This window comes from Amblyomma mixtum, chromosome 2 (assembly GCF_055824585.1).
Source record: "Amblyomma mixtum isolate Tamu chromosome 2, ASM5582458v1, whole genome shotgun sequence".
Lineage (NCBI taxonomy): Eukaryota > Metazoa > Arthropoda > Arachnida > Ixodida > Ixodidae > Amblyomma > Amblyomma mixtum.
Genome location: NC_143013.1, coordinates 230,281,940 through 230,304,496, shown reverse-complemented (window position 1 = coordinate 230,304,496; position 22,557 = coordinate 230,281,940). Strand labels below are relative to the sequence as shown.

Sequence of the window (22,557 nt, the reverse complement as noted above, 5' to 3'; positions counted from 1 at the left end):
TTTGATTCCAACATACTTGCTTATCCAACGCAACGTATTCTCAAGCCCAACGCGCACTCTACAATGCAAGTTGTATCTGTTTTGTTTATATGTTTACAAGGACAAAACACAAGAGCTCCCCGCACAAGCATTTGTGCTTTTCCACTAGACAGAGCAGCACGACAAAGTTGGAAGGAAAAAGAAGGCGCAGGTTAATAGCAATTACAATCCACAGCAAATAGTCAACCGTGAAGCACAAGAAACGGATCATGGCACATCGAGGGTTGCGCGCGCCACACAAAAACCGACTTGTTGAAGACAAAAGCGAGTGACATTATCGAGCCTCCAGCGTCAGCCTCTGTGCACCCATTACAAATGCCGCACTGTGGTATATCTGGGGGTCACGGTCGTCTGTGCTAACGACGAAACAGCATACTTATAACTAGCTCACATCGAAGTGTATCTGCTTACTGTCGCCGTCATCCGCTCCTCTCGGCACCTGTTCACCATCCCACAATATATGATGACATTTTAGCGGACTCTGCAGCCGGCAGCAAATCAGCAACGGAGCCCACTTCTCAAAGCACCTCGGGCGTAAGAACCGATTTGGGACCGGCTCGCACCTGTCACATTGTCGGTCGTGGTGATCTGTGTGGTGATAGCGTGAAATAACCGAGGCATTAAAGGCGCACCGAAGAGGAATCTGAAATCGTCTTTTTACCCCGGGAACTGTATCTACACTCTCCGAGCAATCTTCGAAAGTTCGAATTATTGTCCTGCGCGGCCGATTTCTCTATCAAATCGAATTAAACATCTCGACTCCCGCCTTTTTTTTTTTTTTTTTTTGACGAAAAGGAGTTAGCCATCGCTGGAGTTCCTTTCAGGCAGTCGCATGGCGGCTTCGCTTACGCCTTTATTTTGTTTTTTAGGTTTCCGGGAATAAATAGTTCCAGTCGCAGACTACAGAGTCGCAAATTAGGCCCACGGAAATAAAAATACGCGTGGACTCTTTGCTTTCGCCGATCGCTGGGTATCACTCCGCCGATGGCAGAGCGGCAAGCCGCCACGCGGCTGGCTGAAAGGCACTCCACGCCTTGGCTGACTCCTCCTCTTTTCGGAGATGAGTTCAAAAAAAGGCGGGAGCCGGGAAGTTTAATTCGATTTAATCTGGAAAATCGGCCACACAGGACAATAATTTGAAGTTTTATTACAATGCTCGGAGCGTTCAGATCGAGTTCCCGCGGTAAAAAGACGAGCTCAGAGTCCTCTTTAGTGCACCTTTAACCAAATCATAGCCCGTCCCCGAGCACGGATGGTTTGGGGCATTTGGCTCCTGATCGTGCTGACAGTCAGCTACGCAGGACGTAGGAGCGGCTCGCGAGCCATGCCTGCAGCGATGTTCGGCCGCCAGCTGTACGTAAACGTCACTGCTTTCGACGCCCACCTAGCGAGGGTCCGTTATTTTCTCCGCTGCTGCTGCTGCTCTCGCCGACCGGAGCGACGGTGCAGGACAGCTAAGGAACGATACGAACTTTGTGGAGGTGAGGACTGTTTTTCCCCTAACATTATTGCGCGTTTTCGCAAACAGCGCCTGCGCAGCTTCTAATCTTGCTTTTTCGTTTATTTTGCTAGCTGCAAATGTAGAAGGAAGGGCGCGATGTGGCTAAAGGCCGATTCACACGACAGTCCGTTCGCCCGCGGCCCGCGCATCACGTGCTCATACGCCACTAAAACTGGCCTGCGATCCCAAGACGTCAAGCGGACGCGACGGACCAAAAGAGCAGACGACGCGCTGGGTGTGCCACAGTTGCCAGATTGCAAGGCTGGCCGAAGCGGTTTTTTCTCCCGACCAATGACTGTGCGGTTGAATGAAAGAAAAACTTTATTGAACTGCGGGGAAGTCCTGCAGAGTGGGTGCGGCCCTCTGTCCAATTCCTCAATGGCCTGGGCCGTCTTGCTGTCCCAGTAGCCAGAGCTATAGTAGGATACAACTTAAGTCTGCAGTGAAGCTCCGCCCACATTCAGCCTCCGCGCACAAAATTCCTACGCGACAAAAAAGTAGTCCGCTGCTTAAACGTTTCTTGCTACGTAAACAAGACGCTTATCACAAGAAAAAAATTATAAGCTCTAGGATTTTGACTCGTGGATTGTTTGATGTAGTCAAGCATTAAAAAGCTGATTTAGTTTAGAGTTGCGGTTGGCCAGCGGAGTAATACAAGACACCGCGGACCGCGGCCCAGTATTAGCAACTGCTGTTTTTTTAAGTTGTATCCTACTATAGTGCGCACATCTTCACGGGCCGCCGCTAATTCCCACGAGGGGAGAGGAGCTTCCTTGCATGACCATGGTCCGCGGGCCGACAGTGGTGACGCATGAACACGTAGTGCGCGGGCCGCGGGCGAACGGACCGTCGTGTGGATCGGAACTTGGAGACGGTGATTGAGTGCTTAGCTCGAGGCGTTCGACGGGCTCGCAGTGTGAGAAAATTGAAAGAAGAAATTTGAACAATGGTGAAACAAAATCAAGAGTTGAAGGCGGTCGCGCCGTACGCAACAAAAAACTCGGCAGAGACACATTGCGATTGCCTACATGTGAGGATGCGAAGACATCACTGTCCCTGGGTGCATTGACAGCCGACCACACTCACACACACCACCCACACGTGATGTGTGCGTGTGTTTGGGGGGGGGGGATAAAAATGCTGACTGTCCATTGTCTCGACTTAGCCTCTTCGTTGCGGATTGACATGTACGAAACGTGTAGACTCGGTTTCAATCTTTTACTTACATGGTGCAGCGGAATCGCACAATAGAAACGAACACATCAATAATCGGGCTGAGGGTTTTTTTGTTTGTTTTTTTCAGTCACTTTCGAAAACTCCACATTCCAACGCCGCAGGAGCCGAACTCAAAGCACCTTTGTTCTCGAACATGCCAAGAGGCTGATATGTTGTAAATCCAAACTGTAAATGCGATGAGAGAAGCTGCGTAAGAAAAATAAATTTACAGATGTATGTTTCACAAACGAGCCGCCAGCTATGCGCTCGTCCAAAGATGAGGATTTGTTCGTCGTCCGAGTCTTATATTGTGTTTTAGCTGACTACGTCCATCGGTAACAGAGCAGAGGATGGATATTTCGCTAGCAGTTGCACTCACCGTGTAATACAAAGCGCACAAGTGTTTTCGTTTATATCCTGAAAAAAAGTATGTCGTCCCACAATATCGCGGCAACCATATGTTTCTATATGTTTATGAAAGCGAAGCCAAGTGTCGCTTGCTTGATATGCAGAAGGACTTTTGAAATATTACTCGCCTCAAAGGATAACCATCTTCAGAAAAGACTAAAAGTTTAATGCGCGTCCGCTACGGAATTTAATCTTTTTTTATTACTGATCCCTTTAATACGCTTGCACAGCTTTGCCTTTCTTGGACGTTCAGAAATAACTCGAATTTGGTAATTTTAATTACTTCGTATAATCCTTTATTTCTCCATAAACTACCTAGTTCCTTTTTTTTTCATGTTTGGGATGTAGGGGTCAGTAAACAGGGTGTACTGGAAACTCGTAACTGTCATTTGGCGAGCATTACACATGCAAACGGTTAAAATACTCCACGGAAGCAGTACCGCAAGCACTCGCAATACATTATCTTTACAGGCAAGCCGATTTGCGTTGTACAAAAAGTGCGACTGTGTCTAAGACCATAACATCATTTCTATACATTCTCGTACAATAGGCTTTTATAACATTTTGATTTTTGCCGGGTATCATATAGAAAGCGCACTTGCCTGTCAGGAGGTCGTCGGGTGACAACCTAAGTCCCAGATTAGGCTCTCTGTAACTGCGATGCTTGTCTGAAGTGATCTGTGTCCCTGCCGAAGCAAACACCACTGAACCGATGAACAAAAAATGGCTGAGGTTCAACGTGACTTGAACCTAGTTATACGAGCGAAAGCTCTGTTCAGCATGGTCTCCACTGTCTCAAATCAAATGTCAAGGTCAAAGGCCAAGGGCAGGTACCCAATGCTCATAGTCATATGATCACGTGGGCATACTACCATAGCTTGGACCATTCCACCCCGCAGTTAAGTTCCGTTTGTCCTTGGGAGGCATTGAAGGTCATTGTCGATGTGGTGCCCACTGTCTCAAGTCAAATGTCAAGGTCAAAGGTCAGGTACCCATTGGTCATAGTCATGTGATCACGTGGTCACACTACCATAGTTTGGGCCATGCTACTACGCAGTTAAGTTCCGTTTGACCTTGTGAGGCATTGAAGGTCATCGTCGATGTGGTGCCCAATGTCTCAAGTCAAATGTCAAGGTCAGGTACCCAATGGTCATAGTCATGTGATCGCGTGATCACACTACCATAGCTCGGGCCACACCACCACGCAGTTAAGCTCGATGTGACCTTGTGAGGCACTGCAGGTCATTGTCTCATCCACATCGAAATCGGAAGTTGTACCCCAGGGGGTGGAGCTCTCCCTCTAAAAGCACTCTGTCACGCAGTGCTACAAAGTGCTGCTTTGCCCATTCAGTTGACCTCAGCGTCAGCCGACTACTCGAGTCATCAAGGCAGCCGTGAACGCTCCGGAAGCTATACAAGGCTCTAAACTTTCCCAAGACTGCGGTACCCTGAAGAATAGGTAGCACACGGGGGATATAGGAAGCTGTACAGTGGGTCTCATAATTGGTTATGAGGAAAAGAAAGGCGCAATAACTCACTCGGGACGAACCTTCAAACCGCATCATGGGGTCGGGCTCCGCATCTTTTTCAATCGCCTGTGGCTCCTTAACGGGCTTCGGCTTCGCACAGCACACGGGGTTCGTTGGTTCATTGTGTACAGCTCGAAAAGCCTGAAGATGGGAAAGATGTTGCTGAGGAAAGGAAAGGCCCTATAACTGCACCCGTCTCTAAGTGGACACGTAAACCAGGCCGCGAGGGAAACAGTGAATGAATGGGCGAATGAATGAAGGGGGAGAATGGAAGGTAGAACCATTGTAAAAACTATGGAATCCAAGCGGTCCGCTCGTGGGCCATGGTGTGCGGCTCGTTACGCGTCGCCAGGGTTCGAGGAACTCACGTACTCATCCCTCCGAACGTTAGCGCTTCCATGGATGCTACAAAAGCCGCTACGCCTTAGAAGCGGACCCTTTAGGCTGTTCGTATACTGCTTACCGCGAAAAACAGCATGAGACTAAAGGTGATTACGACATGCAAGAGCTCAGCTGTAAGTTGACGCTGTTGTTGCCCCCACCTTCGTCCTGTTCTTTCTTCGCGCTGTTCGTATATCACACCAGAAAGAAACAGTCTATCTTCCCTCCTAGCTCCCTGTGAGGTTTTCCTGCGGTCACCGGGTGAGCATGCGCAGAAATGGCAAAGACTGAAAGCCTGACAAGCGCTGGGCGTCCCCAGATCGTGCTACCAGTTCGAGTCCACTAAAGTCCGCAAGGGCACACTGTAAACGGAAAGGAGTAAAAAGAAGTCCTAGCACACTCCCTCTTCTAAAAGGAAGTGCCCTAGAGCACAGCTTGCTCCCATTTTACTCCCGTATAGGTGTATTCGTGTTTAAGAGTGCGCCACGATGCCAGCGTCGCTTTTATACGCTGAGCGTCAGTTCAGCCCAGAATCCCTCGCGACACGAACATCTCTCCTTCTGAGAAGATATGGTGTGCATGGGGGAAAAAATTGCGTGGACACTTTTACAACTAAAATGTTGAGCGGCGAAAGCCGAGGACACTATGCCGTGACGACTTCCGGTGGATTTGACGTCACACCGTTCCCATGGCTATAGCGATACCCAAATTGTAGATCTTTCGGTGATCTTTAGTGTTAATTACGCTTAATTACTCATTTCTCCATCTAATTTGACACAAATCCGACGTTTTTCCGACCGTTCTGTGACAATTTTCACTATGCCGTGACGACTTCCGGTGGATGTGACGTCACACCGTTCCCGTGGCTATATCGACGTCCGCGCTATTTCGACGCAATTTTGGCATGTTTGCCTATAATTAATTAACTAATTAACCTCAGTCATCAAACTTGGCTTATAGGTTCATTATTTCCTCCTCTAACTGAATTAACCATTGGTTTTCTTCTATCTTTTTTAGTTCTCGAGTTAAACGCGTGTGACACGCATTGTTAACGGACGACAGTATGAGCCCTTAAAGGCTTTCGCCTTAATACATATAGGGTTTAACGTCCCGAAGCTGCAAGCTGGCTATGCTCCCGGGTAATTTCGGTCACTTGAGGTTCTTTAACTTGCGCTGACATTGCAAAGAAACAGGGATATTTTTGCGTTTCTCCTACAGAACAAATCACAATTCCATTTCTTCACTTGAGGAGCCTAAACTCAAGAGGATAAAAGCTGTAATCGCGAAAGCGTCGGCATTCGGCAATATGTTACGGGTTGGCAGCAGCACGTGCACTCAATTCCGACATCCGCCACACACTGCGGCATGCACTATTTGTGACGATTCCTAGCGGTGCCATTGACGTCAATACTCGACACTTGCTGGCGGGGGGTGTTGTATGAAGCAGCTCAAGGCGCTGCGTGTGCTGCAACCGATTCGTTCGCTAGCTCATCACGCGGACGAAAATAAACTTAACAAAATAATTCTTCAGTTGCGTGTGCCACCCCACAGCTTCCGCAAGTCGTCCCGCTGAGCCGGGAGCCGTGTACCCTTTCGCAGTAACGAGCCGCGAGTACGCCAAGCAGTAAGGCTCACACTCGGGCTGTGGTAAGGAACTCTTGATGCGCATGAGGAACGCTTAAGGGTTATATGAGGGCCAGGAACAGTGACGTAGCCAAAAATATTTTTCAGAGAGTGTTATATTCCGCCGGTAAAAAAAATAAAGAGCGCAGTCCCTTACAAAAATGGTCTGTAGAGAGTCTATAGACTTCTTATTGACTCTACTGACTTCCTGTAGATATTTTTTGTCTATTCATAGTCTATAAACTGTTTATAAACAAGACTACTACAAGTGCATGGCCATAAATCTATAGATTGTCTATAGAGTGTTTGTGGCATTTGTATTGCCTATAGACTGTTCTCTAGTATTTGTCTATGGACAGTCTATAGTCTTTATACACAGAAGTCTATAGACACTCTATAGACTGTCTAAAACTACACCTTGGGTTCTTCAACGTTCACTGACATCGCACAGTACACGGGCCTCTAGAATTTCTCCTCCAAAGAAATTCAGCCGCCGCGGCCGGGATCGAACCCGCGTCTTTTGGGTCAGCAGCCGAGCACCATAACTACTGAGCCACCGCGGTGGGTGGTCGAAATTTCCGGAGCCCTTCACTACGGCGTCTCTCATAGCCTGAGTCGCTTTGGGACGTTAAACCCCATAAACCAAACCAAACCCTGCCTAAAACTTTTTTCTAAGGGAGTGGCGCCATCTGCTTTTTATAACTGGAATCATTTTTGTCGACAAACTGACACTCCAAAAGACTTACCGGCTCCCTCCCGGGAGGCCAGGCTTAGGCTCCTCAGGGAGCCAGACAAGAACACGCAAGCCAAGCTTGCGGACTGGGAGGGAAAGGTCTCACTGCGCTTGGGGACCTTTAGTCCAACCCCATTGATCGTTTAGAGGAATAAAGTTTCTCCCGTCAAAATTGACACTCTTCTTTTCGTCTTGACATATTGATATATCGACGCGGTGTGTAAACAGCATGGGCGAAAAAAAGGCTGAAAGGAAGGGGGAGTGGAATGCTGCGCTCAGGAAATTTCGGGGTGTGTTCTGACACCGAAACAGCCCCCTGACTACGCCCCTGGCCAGGAACACATGAAAATGACTTGGAATAGCTTGAATGTATAGTCTAAAAATGAAATTGACTTGACTTCATACTGTACGGGTATCCTGGAATCGGGCAGGATGGGGAGGTGCTCTCGGCAATGTGATATGCAGTAACCATTAGATGGTGAGACCATTTTCGTTAGCCTTTACGCTTCTGCCCCATATGCGAGTACCAGTAAGATGCAGCTGTTAAACACTTTTCTCTTGAGGGATATTGTTAAACTGCCATTCACGATCTGGCGAAAAGCTCCATTCTTCTGTGGTTATTTCACTGGATGCATATATACAATAGTGGGGTGGAGCGCAGATCTGGTTAGGAAACGATAAAGCATGAAAGCCTCTAAATCCATACTTCAGAAAAAATGGCTTTTCCAAAATATATGAATATATACTTACTGTGAGCTACAAACCTCTCAATAAATAAGGAGCCTAGCAATAATATCTAAAAAGTTACCTATTCTATACGAGTTAACTGGCCTGATAGTTAGCCACCCTTAACTGCACCATGTATTCTGGTGCACTGCACCGCTGATAAAAATTAAGCCGAAAAAAAGCACTCTTATTACTCAAAAAGCATATATTCTTGAAAATTTTTGACGATCTCAGGCGTAAGCCTCAATCTATTTATTTGTCTGCGGTGTACTGGAAGTAATACCTCCTGAAAATCTTCTCTTGAGCAAACTTCGATTAAAACGATTATGAACAGGAAATAGATAGAAATCCCTTTTATCGAGAGCAGAGATTTTCGCCGGTTTTAAAATCCGCCGACACTCCATATTGCATGCGTTGGCGGAGCAGCGCACGCTCGCTCATCTCCGCTCATGAAGAGGCGTCCTCGTCATTGCGCTTGAGGTGTTTCGCGCCCCCGTGGATCTTGCACGCCTGACGCACGGCCCGACGTCATTCGAGCACTTGCACAATAGGTTGAATGACCTGAAGACCTGGAGGCAAGATCTCAACTGCTCGCATGGCCTGTGTATCTATTACAACACCGCTAAATACATGGCAAAATGTTTGCAGCAACACACTTCGTGCGTTGTAGGCCACATGCTGCTTGTCGCACAGCTGTGGCATCTTTGGAATGGGCAAGCCTGCCAAGTTGAGCGCGCATGGACGACGAAAAAAGATTATTCGAGGGAATGGCCTCCGCTAAAGCCATTCCCCTTGCCCTTTACTTCTCTTGGACGGCAGATATTTGTCGTGGGCGTGTGGACACCCCATGCAACTCATGCTGTTCTTCTAATAGCAAGACTTCAGTGGACGCACTCTGACGTAACATGGTCGCGTGCGTGGCAAAGTTCAATTGAATTTTTAATGTCTGCATCTTTACGGGCAGACCATGCCTCCTGATTCTTTTCTCCACGGCAGTGTGTCATGTCGACAACCAGTCATGCATGCCGGCCACTTCCAAAACTGGTGCCACTCGGAGCGGTTCTGCTGTTTTCGTTTCTCTTTTCAAGACAGCGTCGCTTTCAGCCCTGTGCACTCACCGAGTCTCTGTGAAATTGTCGCGAGCAAACAGGGAAGCTATCGCAAAGAGATCGGCAAAGAAGTCTAATTACCTATTAGTGGCACATACCGCTGGCATTCAACGCTGTGTGCATACTTAGCGGTGGCCAGCTTCAAAACGGATCGATCTGTATACGGTGAGCCCACAACCATGCCACGTGGGCAGTGAAACCAGCGAAACTCTCTTACAGCCAATATAAGTGTTTCATTGCGGTGAAAGATTGCAGTCACTGTGGTATATATTTTGCACATTATGGTTAATACTACAGTCGGAGTGAAGCTCCACCCACATGCAGGACCGCCGCACAGGAATTCCTCCACGACAAAAAAGCAGTCCGTTGTTGAAACTGTTCTTGTATACAGGAGTGCAATATATCATTTTCTTCGGGCAGTCAAGTCCTCGGAGGTTGTGTTACCGTCACACGCGTCTTAAGCTGCCATTTATCCTATACCGCGTAAGCAGAAGATATACGATTATATAATTGCCATTGAAGATAATTTTTATTTGTGAGAACTTCACATACTCAGCATTTGATAGGATCATGTGCCATCTGTAAAGAGCTCGCGCGAAATTGAGCTTCTTGAGTATCCCTTGGAGTGAAGCTCCCTTGATCTCCTCGCCTTCTTTTATTTGAAGGGAGTTCGAGGTGCCCGTGTGGCTCGTATCTGCGACCGAGTGAACAACTCCAGTTCTTCTCTCATTCGATGAGTGCATCATGAGTTTCCGTCCAAAGGGAGTTGAATGAGTGAATGCATGTGAGCTTGCTTTGCTTGGCTTAATGGGAATAGTCCACCAAGCAGCCTTACTGAACTGAGAGAAACTCAGACTTCGCTGGGTTTAGCGAGTGCAACTCATCGCTCCTGACCGTGGTTCCCACCACGTGACACGAATATGCACCAGTAGGAAACAACGCGCTATGGAACGACGCGGTACACTGTTAGCAAAAAAACACCCAAAAGGGAGTAAATGGCTTGTCCTCTAACGCACACCCAAAAGGAGGTTTTTTTTACTCCATAAGTATGGTGTTCTTTATTTACTCCCTTATATAAGGGAGTTATTTTGGAGTATAAAGGGAGTTATTTTGGAGTATAAAGAGAGTTATTTTGGAGTATAAAGGGAGTTATTTTGGAGTGAAAAGGGAGTAAATTTTTTACTACCCACGGAAATGGAGCCCAAAAATGGCTTCATGTTTATTTATCCTCATTCTTACAGCAGTGACAGCGGCGGAAACGGGCAGTAGCTCTGCCGGCCGCCGGCAACCCAACTTGGGAAACTGCGCAGCCCTAGACCCCGCGTCACGCATTCTTTCCGCCGTCTGCTAGCCCAGCGGCGACGTACGCGGCAGGAGTCGTCTGCTTGTCGTCTCCTTTTGCTGTACGAGCTCGTTTCGTTGGCCATATTCATATTTAAAGGGATGTAATATTATAATCAGTAGTTCAAAACTGAAAAGGAGACGCTGGGTAGTTTTCACGGTCATGCACCACGCTATATTTGACCCAAAACCAGAGCAGAAAAGATGAAAATACACCTGATCGTAGTTTGGAATGGCAGTGTTTGTTTTCATATTCACTTCATTAAGGCTTGGATTGTAAACATGGCTGAGGATTAATGTGGCCTCATGAGCTCAATCAAGAGCTCAGCGTTGACACTATGTTTGAAGTTTCCCAGTTCCATGTTCATGCAACACATTGCGAGGACCACACTGAAAAAAGCCTGTGAGAATTAGGCCTAAGCGGGGGCTGTAACGGGGTGGCGACACAAACCAAGGAAAGTTAGGTATGGTTAGAGCACTGGAGGCTTCACAGGAGCAATTCAATTATGTACCGTACTGTAGCGGAAAACGGCGACAAGCCGATATCTTGTACCGCGACACGCGCCCGTGAAGGAGCAGAAGTCAGCAGAGATCCGGCGACGATGGTAACCAAGCGGTCTTCACTCACCGCCGTTATCAAACGACTGACCAGAAGCAGACGAGACGCTAGGTGGCGGGGCGGTTTGCACAAAATGGTGTTTTTTTACTCCATTTCGGCACTGGTGGAGTATTTGGCACAATTAACTGCCTTTCTAGACTGGAGCAAATGCTGGTAAATCCTCATTTTTACTCTCTTATTCCCTCATGGGAGTAAAATGGAGGACAGTCCACCTTTTTGCTCCCCACTCATGGAGTAAATGTTTTCACAAATGGAGTAAAAAGGGTGGCCGCCACCCTTTTTACTCCCTTTTAGGTATATTTTTGTTTACAGTGTAGGCTCACACAGCGCTCGCATACGCTGGCACGCTAGCACTATCTGCTGCACAGTGAAGCGTTCGCACCCGCGCGTTGAATCGCATCTTTTGTAGTGCTCACGCCAAAACGAAGCACTTGTAATTAGCGCTAGTTCTCGATTACCACGAGGAACTTATTCACTGACCCCTAGCTATAACCTTTTGTATCCCAACGGCCTCATATGCGGCCAGCATCATGACCGAAATAGTCATAGAAATGAAGGTGTGGAATGACACTCAAATACGAGTATTTTCTTCTCACGTCAGCACTTGCGCCGCAGCGATATTTCAGTGCTCTTTAAGCTTCACTCTTCTTCATGCAGTAATCTGCTCGCACTTGTTGGTCATATATGCGGCGTTTGGATTCACGCAGAAGCAATTGAAAGCGCACCTCGTATTATGCTTTTATCTCGCGGTGTTGTCATGGTGCACCACCAGATGACGCCTCTGTATGTGCGTCAGAGGATCCTCTTCTAAAAGGGCTACAGTATATAATCCTCGCATAAATTTATAGGATACCTATTAGGGATGCCAAACGTGCAAGTTTCACCGAAAGCAGGGCTTTCTTAAAAAAAAAAAGACCTCATGATCACTTACCACGCTCTTTTCTCTTAGGTGAGAAATGACGATAGCGAGATGAGCAAGTTAATTAGTTGACAGAACGTTTCTTTGGGGCTAGTTGGTGTGACATCTGGCATATACGGCGCGCACGTACATAGACGTGTGCAGTTAGGAGCGCAGAACAAAGGAAACCATGTTTCTAATACCCTTCTTTCTTTTATGATATCTGTGCGCTGTCTGTGCGCTGCAAGTAGCAGACGTCATTGGCTGTGCGTCGCAAATTATTTCTGTGATAGGAACGCTCAAAGCGTATAAAACGAGGTAATTTTCGGGCTTGGAACAAAACACAAAGGGCATCAAAAGGCTAAAAAACACAAAGAACCGCAGTGGTGCCATAGCCCGAGGCGGCCCTAATCACGGCGTGGTATTTTGCGACGCCAATCATGACGTCTCGAGTTCGACTGCACTGATGTAAAATACCAATTTGTTTCTTCAGCTGTCGATTTACCGGTATATAAAAATGTTCTTGTTTAAAGTAAACGGGCAGGTGATTGATTGTAAGGTGTCTATTATTCGGCTGAAATAAGTAAATGAAAGGCTCAGGCGATAATGTTATGCAATCTGTTTTAAAGAGCGTACAGCGAACCAACACAAATGATAACGCGGGGATTTTTTTCTTACATCACCAGAGTCCTTCATTTGTCATTCAGTAGTAATGAGGGACTCTGATATTACCGACCACGTATGCGTTCCGAGCTTGAAACAAACGTGCGTACAAAAAAAAAAGCGTGGACAAGCACTCATGTACGGAAGAGAACTTACCGACGCGCATATGGATAAAAATAAAATTTATTTCGGTCGGGGATCTCTGCTTGAATGGTACGGCAAAACAGCGCTGACGGACGGGACGGAAGAAGAGACAAACAACCAGCCCGACTCAGCCCTCTCCTTGAATTCATCTCTGCTTCCATCGTTTATAAAGCGACTCTGGCTATGGGGGACGCCGTAGTGGAGGGCCCCGTAAATTTCTACCACCCGGGTTCTTTTAACGTGCACAGACATCGAACAGTACACGGGCCTCTAGAATTTCGCCTCCATCGAAATTCGACCGCAGTGGCCCGGATCGAGCCCGCGTCTTTCGGGTCAGCAGCCGAGCACCATAACCACTGAGGCACCGCGGCGTCCTCCCTGATTTTATCATTTATTAAGGAAATTGTCTTTGTGATTGCGAGCGTATTATGATAGGCGTTCGAGCTTTCGTATATGCTCGTGTTTTTTTTTTTGTTTTTTTTTTGCACAACGTGCAGAACGCGCACTGTTTCTCGATCGTGACCTCGAGATAAATGTCAGAGTACGCACTTTTCGGTTGTGTCTATGTCTCTTATTAGTTGTTCTGGTGAATAGTTCCTGCGCCTAATTCCACCTTGAGTTTTTCCCCCCTCGCAATGCAGAAGTCGTTTCCCTTTGTTCCTACGAATCAACAGCAAGCCGTGGTAGGCTTCACCTTTTCCAGCGATTCTGTGGCTTGATACGTGGAAGGAAACACACGGTGATACTTTCAAGGTGGTTTGTGAACTAAAACAAGCAAAGGTTATTTTGAAACTGGTGAAAGCGGTACACTGTAAGACATTTTACACCTTTAAGGTTGTTGGAGCTCCAAAACACCCAGAATGCAGCTCACTTTCACCATTCAGGGTATTTTTATACTAAAAGCACCCATTTCTTTTCTTAGGTGTGTACTTTGCAGAAATAATCCTCATGGCGTTGCTGGGGTGCAAGGGTTTTTTTTTTATTTTCTCAGTTCTCTTCATTCAAAGCACGTAAACATATGGTGCGAAGGTGATCTGTGAAATAATATAAATACAGGTACCTCCTAAACTGGCGAAAGCAGTGCACTGTAAACCAGTTACACTTTTAAGGGTGTTAATTGGAGCTCCAAAACACCCGGAATGCAGGCTCAATTTCACCGTTCAGGGTATTTTTATACTGAAAGCATCTAGTGTTTGTCTAGGGGTGTACATTGCAGAAATCATCCTTGTGGCATTGCTTGCGGTACGTGCCGACGTGGCTCAGTGGTTAGGGCGCTCGGCTACTGAGCTGGAGTTCCCGGGTTCGAACCCGGCAGCGGTGGCAGAATTTCGATTGAGGCGAAACGCAAAGGCGCCCGTGTGCTCTGCGACGTCAGTGCACGTCAAAGATCCCCAGGTGGTCGAAATTATTGTTTCGAAAGCTACACTACGCGAGTCGCCGAGCCATTTCGCGGAGCTGACGAAAGGTCATACTGCGCATGCGCGAGCAGCAACGTCACACGGCGCACAGCTGGCGCCCCGGCACCGTCGCTGCGCCGGTGACTCAAGGTCTGTTCGATTCAGAACTGGTTCTCTGCACTAATTCTGAAAAAGTTCCGTTGGTGCCGGCGCGGTGCAATTCCAGTTTCTTGGTGCAGGTGCAGCGCGTCAGCAGCGTCACAAATCACTGGTGCGGAGATTTTCAATCGAGCGCGTGCACGCACAGGCCTTGTCGTCTGCTATCCGGTTCTCGTCCGTCGTGGTGTGTTGTGTTGCGGTGCGTCGCGTCGGTTTTTCGTGCCTCGTGGAGTCATGGACTACGACATCGCCGAATCCACTTTTATGGAATTTTCTGAGTCGTCAGACAGCGAAGATGAGGAAGCCGACGTGGTCTTTCTTTAGTTCGGACAGACCGCAACAGTATCCCCAACTACTACGAAAGCGTAGTAGCTAGGTATTTCAGCTTCGAATTCAAGAGGCTGCTCAGGCTGTCGCGAGGAACGGGAAAAACTTCCTTTAGTTGGTCACATGGGCGTCCGGAGGGGGGGGCAAGGGGGGGCGGTTGCACCCCCCTGGAAAATCACTCACTCGAACCGTGAGTGATGGCCGCACACCAGGGGCGGTGGTGCGCTCAGTCAAAAGGGTAAAAGCAGCCCCGCATGGTCACATCTGCGAAATGCCGCGTCCGGGCGTGCGTCGTTCCGCCGTTTTCAAACCACGCCATCGTTAGCTCTACTGAAGGGCGACCTGTTCCAGACATACAGCGGCACCGGCGAGCATGTGTTTCGAGCCGCCTTGAGATGGGTGTCTGTTTCTTTGATCTCTAGAGAGATAGCGACACGGAGGCAGACAGTGCACGGGGCATCTTGTTTTCGCCTATGTCGTTACGCCGGTCACCGATGAATTCTTAAGGAGGGAAGGACAAATCAGCCGTGTCCACCCCCGCTTTGTCGGGCTGCTCAGGGGCAAGCGGGCGATGAGTTGGCGCCGCCGCCGCTCGCTGTCTCCTCCGATCCACGTGTAGCGCAGTTCGGTAGAAGCGCCGCTTTCAGAATCTCCGGCAAAGGGGATTAGCTGCTTTTGTTCACGGCGACGCAGTCTCCCGAGGCGCCCCCACACCAGCGTTCTTTGCGTCTTCTGTGAAAACCAGCGCCTTTGGTCAACGCAGCCCGATGGCGCCTGCCTGGCTCGCCTGTCACCTCTGGCTGGGCCTCAAATCACAACAGCGCCCATGTACTGTGCGTGTCAGTGCATGGTAAAGAGACCCAGGTGGTCGACATTACCAGGAACTCTGTACTACTCCATCCCTCATAGCCTGAGTCGTTTTGGGGCTCTGAACCCCATAAAAACACAAAAACAAATTTTCCGACCGGAGTGGCGAGTGTCCCTTCCCCTCGGAAGTTGCGCGGCGTTCCTTTCACCCCCAAAGTGCGCATTCGGGGATACTGCGGCAAGTAAGCCCTCGCACGTGTGCGCGCCTCTGTGTTTGTGCTTGGGTGTTTTTAGTGGCCGGTTGTCAGCGAAGCTGAGAACAACCAAGACAGCGGACGAGAAAACGACGAGCGGCGAGCAGTGTGTGTGGGGTTGCTCGACTGTGCGGATGCGCAAGCAAGATGGAGCGAGGTGTATGAAGCTGCGAGCGTGCATTTATCTTGTAAATAAGTTTTCGTTGTATATATAGTCATCTTTTGTTTTCAACGTACGCGTTCAACAGTTTTTCCAATCAATGTATATGATGAGTGTGCACCGAGAGCGTGTAATGAAGCACAGAAGTGAATTTATCACACGTGTAATTACGCAATTCGCCCAGAAAAATCCGAGGCGCCTACAGTTGCTGTTCAAGGAAGACTGACTGAGTGACTGTAGTTGCGTGTTTGCGAACATATTGTGCTGTGTGCTGGTCATCAATCCGGGTGAGTCGAGAACCCGTATGCAGGAAGACTGAGCACTCTTCTCCACGAAGTGATATAGCATCTTTTTGCATTTTTTATTAATTTTAGTTGTTTCTTCGTTGATAAACTCCAATGTACCTCTCCTAGCCGCGCTTTAATTTGCTGTTTGTAATTTTTCTTTCATGTGTGCATTTTGTTTAATTTTTATTTATATATAAATAAATAAATTTACTCCGCAAATAGCGCCTTTTTGCTACGAACATACCCCCCCCCCCCCCCCCCCCCCGGGGCACCAACGGGGCCCCCCCCTGCAAAAAATTCTGCGGACGCCCTTGGTTGGTCATTGATGTTAACAAACAAAACGTCGGCTGCGCGCGTCGTCTGCTTACCCCGTCAAGCACGTGCACCACTATCCTGCACCTCCGTCTCTGACGGTGCCGCGGTTCTTTGCACCGAAGCGGCACCACGACTGCACCAAAATCAATCGCGGACGGTGGTGCAGGGGGCGCTGTGAATCGAGCGCTTTAGGCGCGCAACATGTAGGCTCCCAAAGCGCTTTGGTGCAGCACACCGTGAACCGGTTCCGGCGGTGCAGAGAACCACGGCTGAATCGAATGCAGCTTCAGAGGTGCCGCCGCCGCGCTCGCCAGTTGCGCATGCGCGGTAGCAGCGCATAGCTAGCGTGCCGGGGGGCCGCCACCGCTGTCGCGCGCTCTCCATCGCCTCTCTCTCTCTCCTCGTTGTTTTCGCAATCCTCCAGGTTTAACCAGAGCTAAACCACTGCCAATTTTTCCGGAGGCTTCCACTACGGCACCTCTTTCTAATCTTTCTTCTTTCGCTCCCACCTTTTTCTCTTCTCTTACGGCGCGGTTCGGGTGTCCATTGAGATGCGAGACAATTACTGCGTCATTTCCTTGTCGCAAAAACCAATTTTCATTTTGCCTCCTTACTTTCTCTTCCTCCATATGTCTTGGGCATCTCCGATTCTAGCCAATCAACGCAAACCGCGTGCGCTCTGCGTGGCGCTTTTATCAGATCGTCTGGAAGTCAGTCCTTTTGCGGCATGCCCTTTGTCACATGCGTGCAAGATAAACAGCCCCAGCGTACGCTTGTTTATCCGATGTGGTGTCTTATCAAGTGGCCCACACATTTTTATCGATAAAAGGCACATGCACGGTCTTGAAGGACAACAAAACTCCTCGATCGAGTGTCTCGAGCAGGAGTTGTTTTCGAAATGAAGACACGCCTAGCATTATTTGTACCGTTTCAACGTGGTGATCTTCAAAGGATTAAATTAACACATTGCTTTCAAGTTTGTTTGCATTTGCATATATCGATGTTTTTTTTCTCGCGACAGTCCATACTAAAGCAAACATACTTCATCCTGGTGGAGACTCAAACAGGCACTCTACCTAGATGACTTGCGCTTATCTTTTGGGGTTTTTTTCCCGCAGTGACTAAAATTAAATGGTGATAACTGCAAAAAGTGTGTCGTGAAAGGTCGTGTGGCAGTTGTGAAATAGGCAGCGCGCGACGCAAAGCTTCCATAAGTAGTCCACCGGAAATAAGACAGAGTGCACATCAGGCAAAATAGAGCAAGGGCCATGGAGGAAGGAAAGAACCATGGCAAGGGCAGACTAGTGGAAATGCCACTCAAAAGGCGTGCAAGTACCGGAAATTTGCGCTGTTTGCGAGAGACGGACGTACACATGCTCATATATCAGCGTCTTTTTGAAGCTTGCTTTACTGTGTGCAATGCTCCTGGCAAATAAAGCATGGCATACACTATTCCAAACTGGCATCTGCTCTTGAAATATTCTACAAAGGCATTGGCTAATCGTAAGGGTAGAACTACTTGGAGCCTCGGAGAATTCTTCGTTTAACGCGGCAGCAAAAATAAGGTTTCCTGGCAACAAGGGTTGAGTGGATTTGTTTCACGGAGGCCGGTGAAGCGAGGCCAAGCCAATCCAATCCGAATAAGTAATCAGTCGTCCTTACATTCTTTCTGTCGATTGTTATCTTTTAATTGGAACCGATTTGCTGTCGTGCAGCGATGTTCATCGGTGTCGCCTCTACCATCGCCCAGCAGGTAATTCACCAAACTAGCTGTTTCTTGCTTTACGCGTTGCCTTAATAGGTTTACAGCGCCGGCTCGCCATTCCTTCAGTGACACCTCGCCTTGATTTCATTTCGTTCCGAAACTGCGCTTACTTGAGCGCTTTCATTCACAGTGCCGGCTTGTTCCAATCCCTGTACGCCCACAGCTATCGTTCGCGCCATCGTGCGATCCGCAATGCCTGCTGACGGCGTGCCTGTATGTGCTGTATACGCGCTTTCCTTCGCAAGGGCGCGTTGGGTTTCGCGAGATGCGTCAGTTTTCAAGGGAGCACCTCGGCGAGTGGAGTACTTCATATGAGCTGCTGCTGCTTCATTCGATGTGCGCGTTTTTCGGAGCGTGTCGACGTTGAATAACAGCAGGTGTGCCCCAGCGCAACACGTGTTGCTCATCCGCGGCGACGCTAGCTTCGTTTATTCGTCGGAATCCACATGCGGCTGGCGCGTGTAGCCGTCAGGCGTGCGTCACAAAGTACGTGTGCATACCTTCGGTGCGATTTAAATAGACGCGTCTCCCCGTAGCTGGGGCTGCTGGCGTCTTTTCCTAAGCCGGATCGATCGATGCGCGAAACGAAGCCGCTGCTGTTGTTTGTGTTTACTGTCGCTAGATTGCTCGAGCCGCCGCGGTGGCTAAGTGGTTATGGTGCTCGGCTGCTGACCCGAAAGACGCGGGTTCAATCCCGGCCGTGGCGGCTAGAATTTCTTTGGAGGAGAAATTCTAGAGGCCCGTGTACTGTGCGATGTCAGTGCACGCTAAAGAACCCCAGGTGGGTGAAATTTCCGGAGCCCTCCACTACGGCGTCTCTCATAGCCTGAGCCGCTTTGGGACGTTAAACCCCATAAACCAACCAACCTAGATTGCTCGAGTGCCTCCGATTTTTGCGATGGATTGTATCTATCCGCTCCGCGGGCGAACAATATATGTCTTCTTTGTGTACTCCGCTGGGCGTGGTTCTGCGCCGAGCCCTGCCTCGCACCGGTGAAACGCAGCTGCCGCCGCGCCCCTACGTCATTGTTTGTTGCGCCGAGGTGTGCGCGCTTCGCACCTGAGCGAGCCCCGCAAGCTCCGAAACCGCTGCGTCTCGGGCCGGTCGCGACAGCGACGCGCCCTTGGGTCTCTCGCCACGTGAGGAGCTGACCGCTGCTCGGGGGAAGCCCTTTGTCACGAGAGCCAGCCCCGAGGAAATTGCGTGGCTTCCGCCTTTCGTGCGCCGCAAGCTGCTGTCACCCCTGCATTATCGCCTTCGATAAGCCACACACACGGCGCGCATTTGGGAGAGGAGGACGAGTAAGTTTGCGCCGCGAAGTCTTGGACAGCGTCGGCAAAGTTTCGTCTCCGAAGCTGAACTTCCCGGTCTCGTTTGTGCTTTTGCGAAACCCTCCGTTGACTCCTCGGGCTGGGCGAATATCGCTCGCAGCAGGCAGTTTCTCGTGGAACGGCGTTAAGATCCCTTCTTCCATGCCGCTGGTGGCTGGCTGGGTTGCCGGAGTTGTTTGACTTCCTTCCGCGCTGGACGCGTTTCAAGGCTGCTGATTCTTCGAAGTCGCTCGTGGTTTCGACGGGGGAAGCCCTCGGTCACGAGTCTGGCGCCTCCGAGGATGTTGCGTGGCTGTACTTCCGGCCTTCCGCGCGCTTCCTCTTTGTCACGAGTGATTATACAATCAGCTCGGCGAAGGAAAGAGGTACTGAGAACCTTGCCCAGTGTCAGCTCCTCTGGGAGACGCAGAGTTCTCTCTCTTAAAAACCTGAAGTTTTAGTCTCCCTGCTCAGTTGTTGCGTGTTCTTCGGTGGGTGAAGGCACTGCACGTCATATTCTTTCTATGTGTGCAACACGTCTGTTTCCCAGTCAAGCACTTTAGGTATGGATTTGGTTGGCTTACTTTGATCGACTAACTCGCTTTAAGGCATACCGCTACTCTGCATTCCAAAGCTTCAAGTGCTGTCAGCCAAACAGTCGGCTTTTATTGATGCAGAACCTCTCACATGGGCCAGAGTACGCATCATGCCAGTTTGTGCACGGTTCAGATGGGAAGGCATTGTTTAAGTTTGCATGGCATTTATCTTTGTCACATTCCATAAATGCTTTTGGTGCAAAGTTTATGTGCACAGACGCACAAGCATGAAACATTACTTTTTAACTTACTTTTTTTTGTTACTTAGTCTTGTGCAGTGAATGATCATTCTCTATGTGTGCTTCATTTTCACGTTGTATGCTTTCGTATTTTATGCTCCAGAAATTCAGAGCCTACCGCTGTAGTTCCCCCCCCCCCCCCCCCCTTCCCCCCATGTCTCACATAGAGCATCAGGATGTTAAACCAACCGCGTCATACCTTAGCATATTTTGTTGCAGTCGTATTTTGTTTGTAATGACAATAGCTGACGTGAAATTTTTTTAGACAGAAATACTTAACAGTAATAATTCGTTATTACATTTGTCGTACAAAAGGATAGGGCAATAAGTGGGTAAAAAATGACAGAGTTGGCTTTGCTTGGGTGTTAAGGCCTTTTTTAAATGAAATGAGAAAAATTTTTATTTGTGTGGCATCTCTACTAAGTATGCTCATAAATTTGCAACACCGTGGTGTATGGGCAGCCTTATTTTTTGTGTGCATGGCACTAGAACTGATGTCCTCTAAGGTGCTCTAATGGTACGTACAGATGTGTACTGCACAGACAGGGTTATGTTGCAAATCTGTTAAACATATAGCATTTTTTACATACAAGCAACACTTATCAGCTAGATAGCAAGAATTTGCTGGATAGATGACAGTAAGTGGTGGTGTATGACAGTCTTCGTCCAGATTGTAAACAACATCTGTTATATCCTGCATGCTGCCAGATAGTAATGCGCACTTTTCGGATTGGAAAGTACATGCTAGTGACATGATTACTGGAAAGTAAGCAATGCATTTGCAGAACTTTAGAACAGGCACAATTGCTACTTGTAACTAGAGTTTTCGAGGCATGTCACATTAGTCTTATCTAGCAAAAGTGTAGCTTGTGCAGCAGTTCTACGCCAATATCATTGCATAACGAAGGAAATTGTACCTAGAAGCAAAAAATGGCTGTGGCTTAGCTTGGTTAAGCCTGGTAATTGCGAAAGCAATATCCGTAGCTACGCCATGGTTCAGCTGGTAGTATAGCTGGTGGTGGTGCTTGTGGTTAAACTTGTGGTGATGCATCAGTTATACAATCCAATCCAATCCAATCCAATATGCTAATATGGTAGCTACCAGCCTCGCTACGCGACGGGCTGAAAGTGCAACTAGTATTGCTTTCGCAATAATAAACTATCTGCTGAGTAGTGGGCATGCTGACTATTCTCTTATCTCGAACCTGCAACATTCTCTTGCTCAAGAAGCAACATGCCAGCCGACTTCCATTCCAGATTGCTGTTCTCTGCCTCCCTACACAATCGTCAGTGGCCTCATTTTGGAACTGAAATTATGAGATTAGAATTCACCAGTTCACTGGAAGAAGTTTCTCTTGGAAGCTTCTCTGCACTATCATTTTGTCTGAGCTTCTGTGGCTGCTTTGTGAGGCTAGGGTGCAACACTAGTGACGTGTAACACTAATAAACACACCCTGTCTTCTTTTGCACAGTTCGCACAGGACTGAGAGACGTGCTAGTGCCAAAGTGTTGAGTGGTGGTGTTGGTGGGGTGCGTCCCGAAGCCTGCGACAGCCATGGCCGAGTCCAGGAAATTGGGCAGCTTGCTGCAGGAGATGCACCGTGACCTCAAGTGTCGCCAGGGGTGCAGCTTCTACGGGAACCCAGAGTGGGACGGCTACTGCTCACAGTGCTACAAGGAGCTTAAGGCAGCCCAGGCAGCGGCAGCGTCTCCGGCCAGCCCACTGGGAACCCAGCCGGCACGGCGGTGAGTGGCAGCCTGTTTCCTTCTCGCGCTGCTAAAGAATGTGCAATGGTCAGGTAACGGGACCGTAGGAGGTGGCACAGGGAGGTCGCACAGGTGCTACAGTTCTCATGCACTAGGGGCACCTTGTGGTGCAGAATGCGAGTTCACTGTGCTGCTCTTTGGATTAAAGGTGCAGTGAAAAGGAATCTGAACTTGTCTTTTTGCCGCGTGAACTCAATCTACACATTCCGCGCATTCTTAGAAAGTCCGATTTATTGCCCTGTGC

At 48.7% G+C, this 22,557-nt stretch overlaps 1 protein-coding gene across 6 annotated transcripts in view; it reads left to right on the top strand.

The window, feature by feature from the left end:
- Positions 1–22,557, top strand: part of Rabex-5 (Rabaptin-5-associated exchange factor for Rab5) — a 94,035-nt gene that overhangs the window by 33,248 nt on the left and 38,230 nt on the right. For 2 of the 6 annotated variants that reach the window (XM_089573304.1, XM_089573302.1), the window contains exon 2: positions 22,019–22,292. In XM_089573304.1, coding sequence (XP_089429430.1) covers positions 22,102–22,292 — 191 coding nt within the window. In that variant the 5' untranslated portion in view covers positions 22,019–22,101. Of the gene's footprint in view, positions 1–18,236; positions 18,389–19,360; positions 19,703–19,755; positions 20,098–20,136; positions 20,275–22,018; positions 22,293–22,557 lie in introns of those variants that run through there. The other 4 variants (XM_089573298.1, XM_089573300.1, XM_089573303.1 and 1 more) reach the window with 4 other exon arrangements.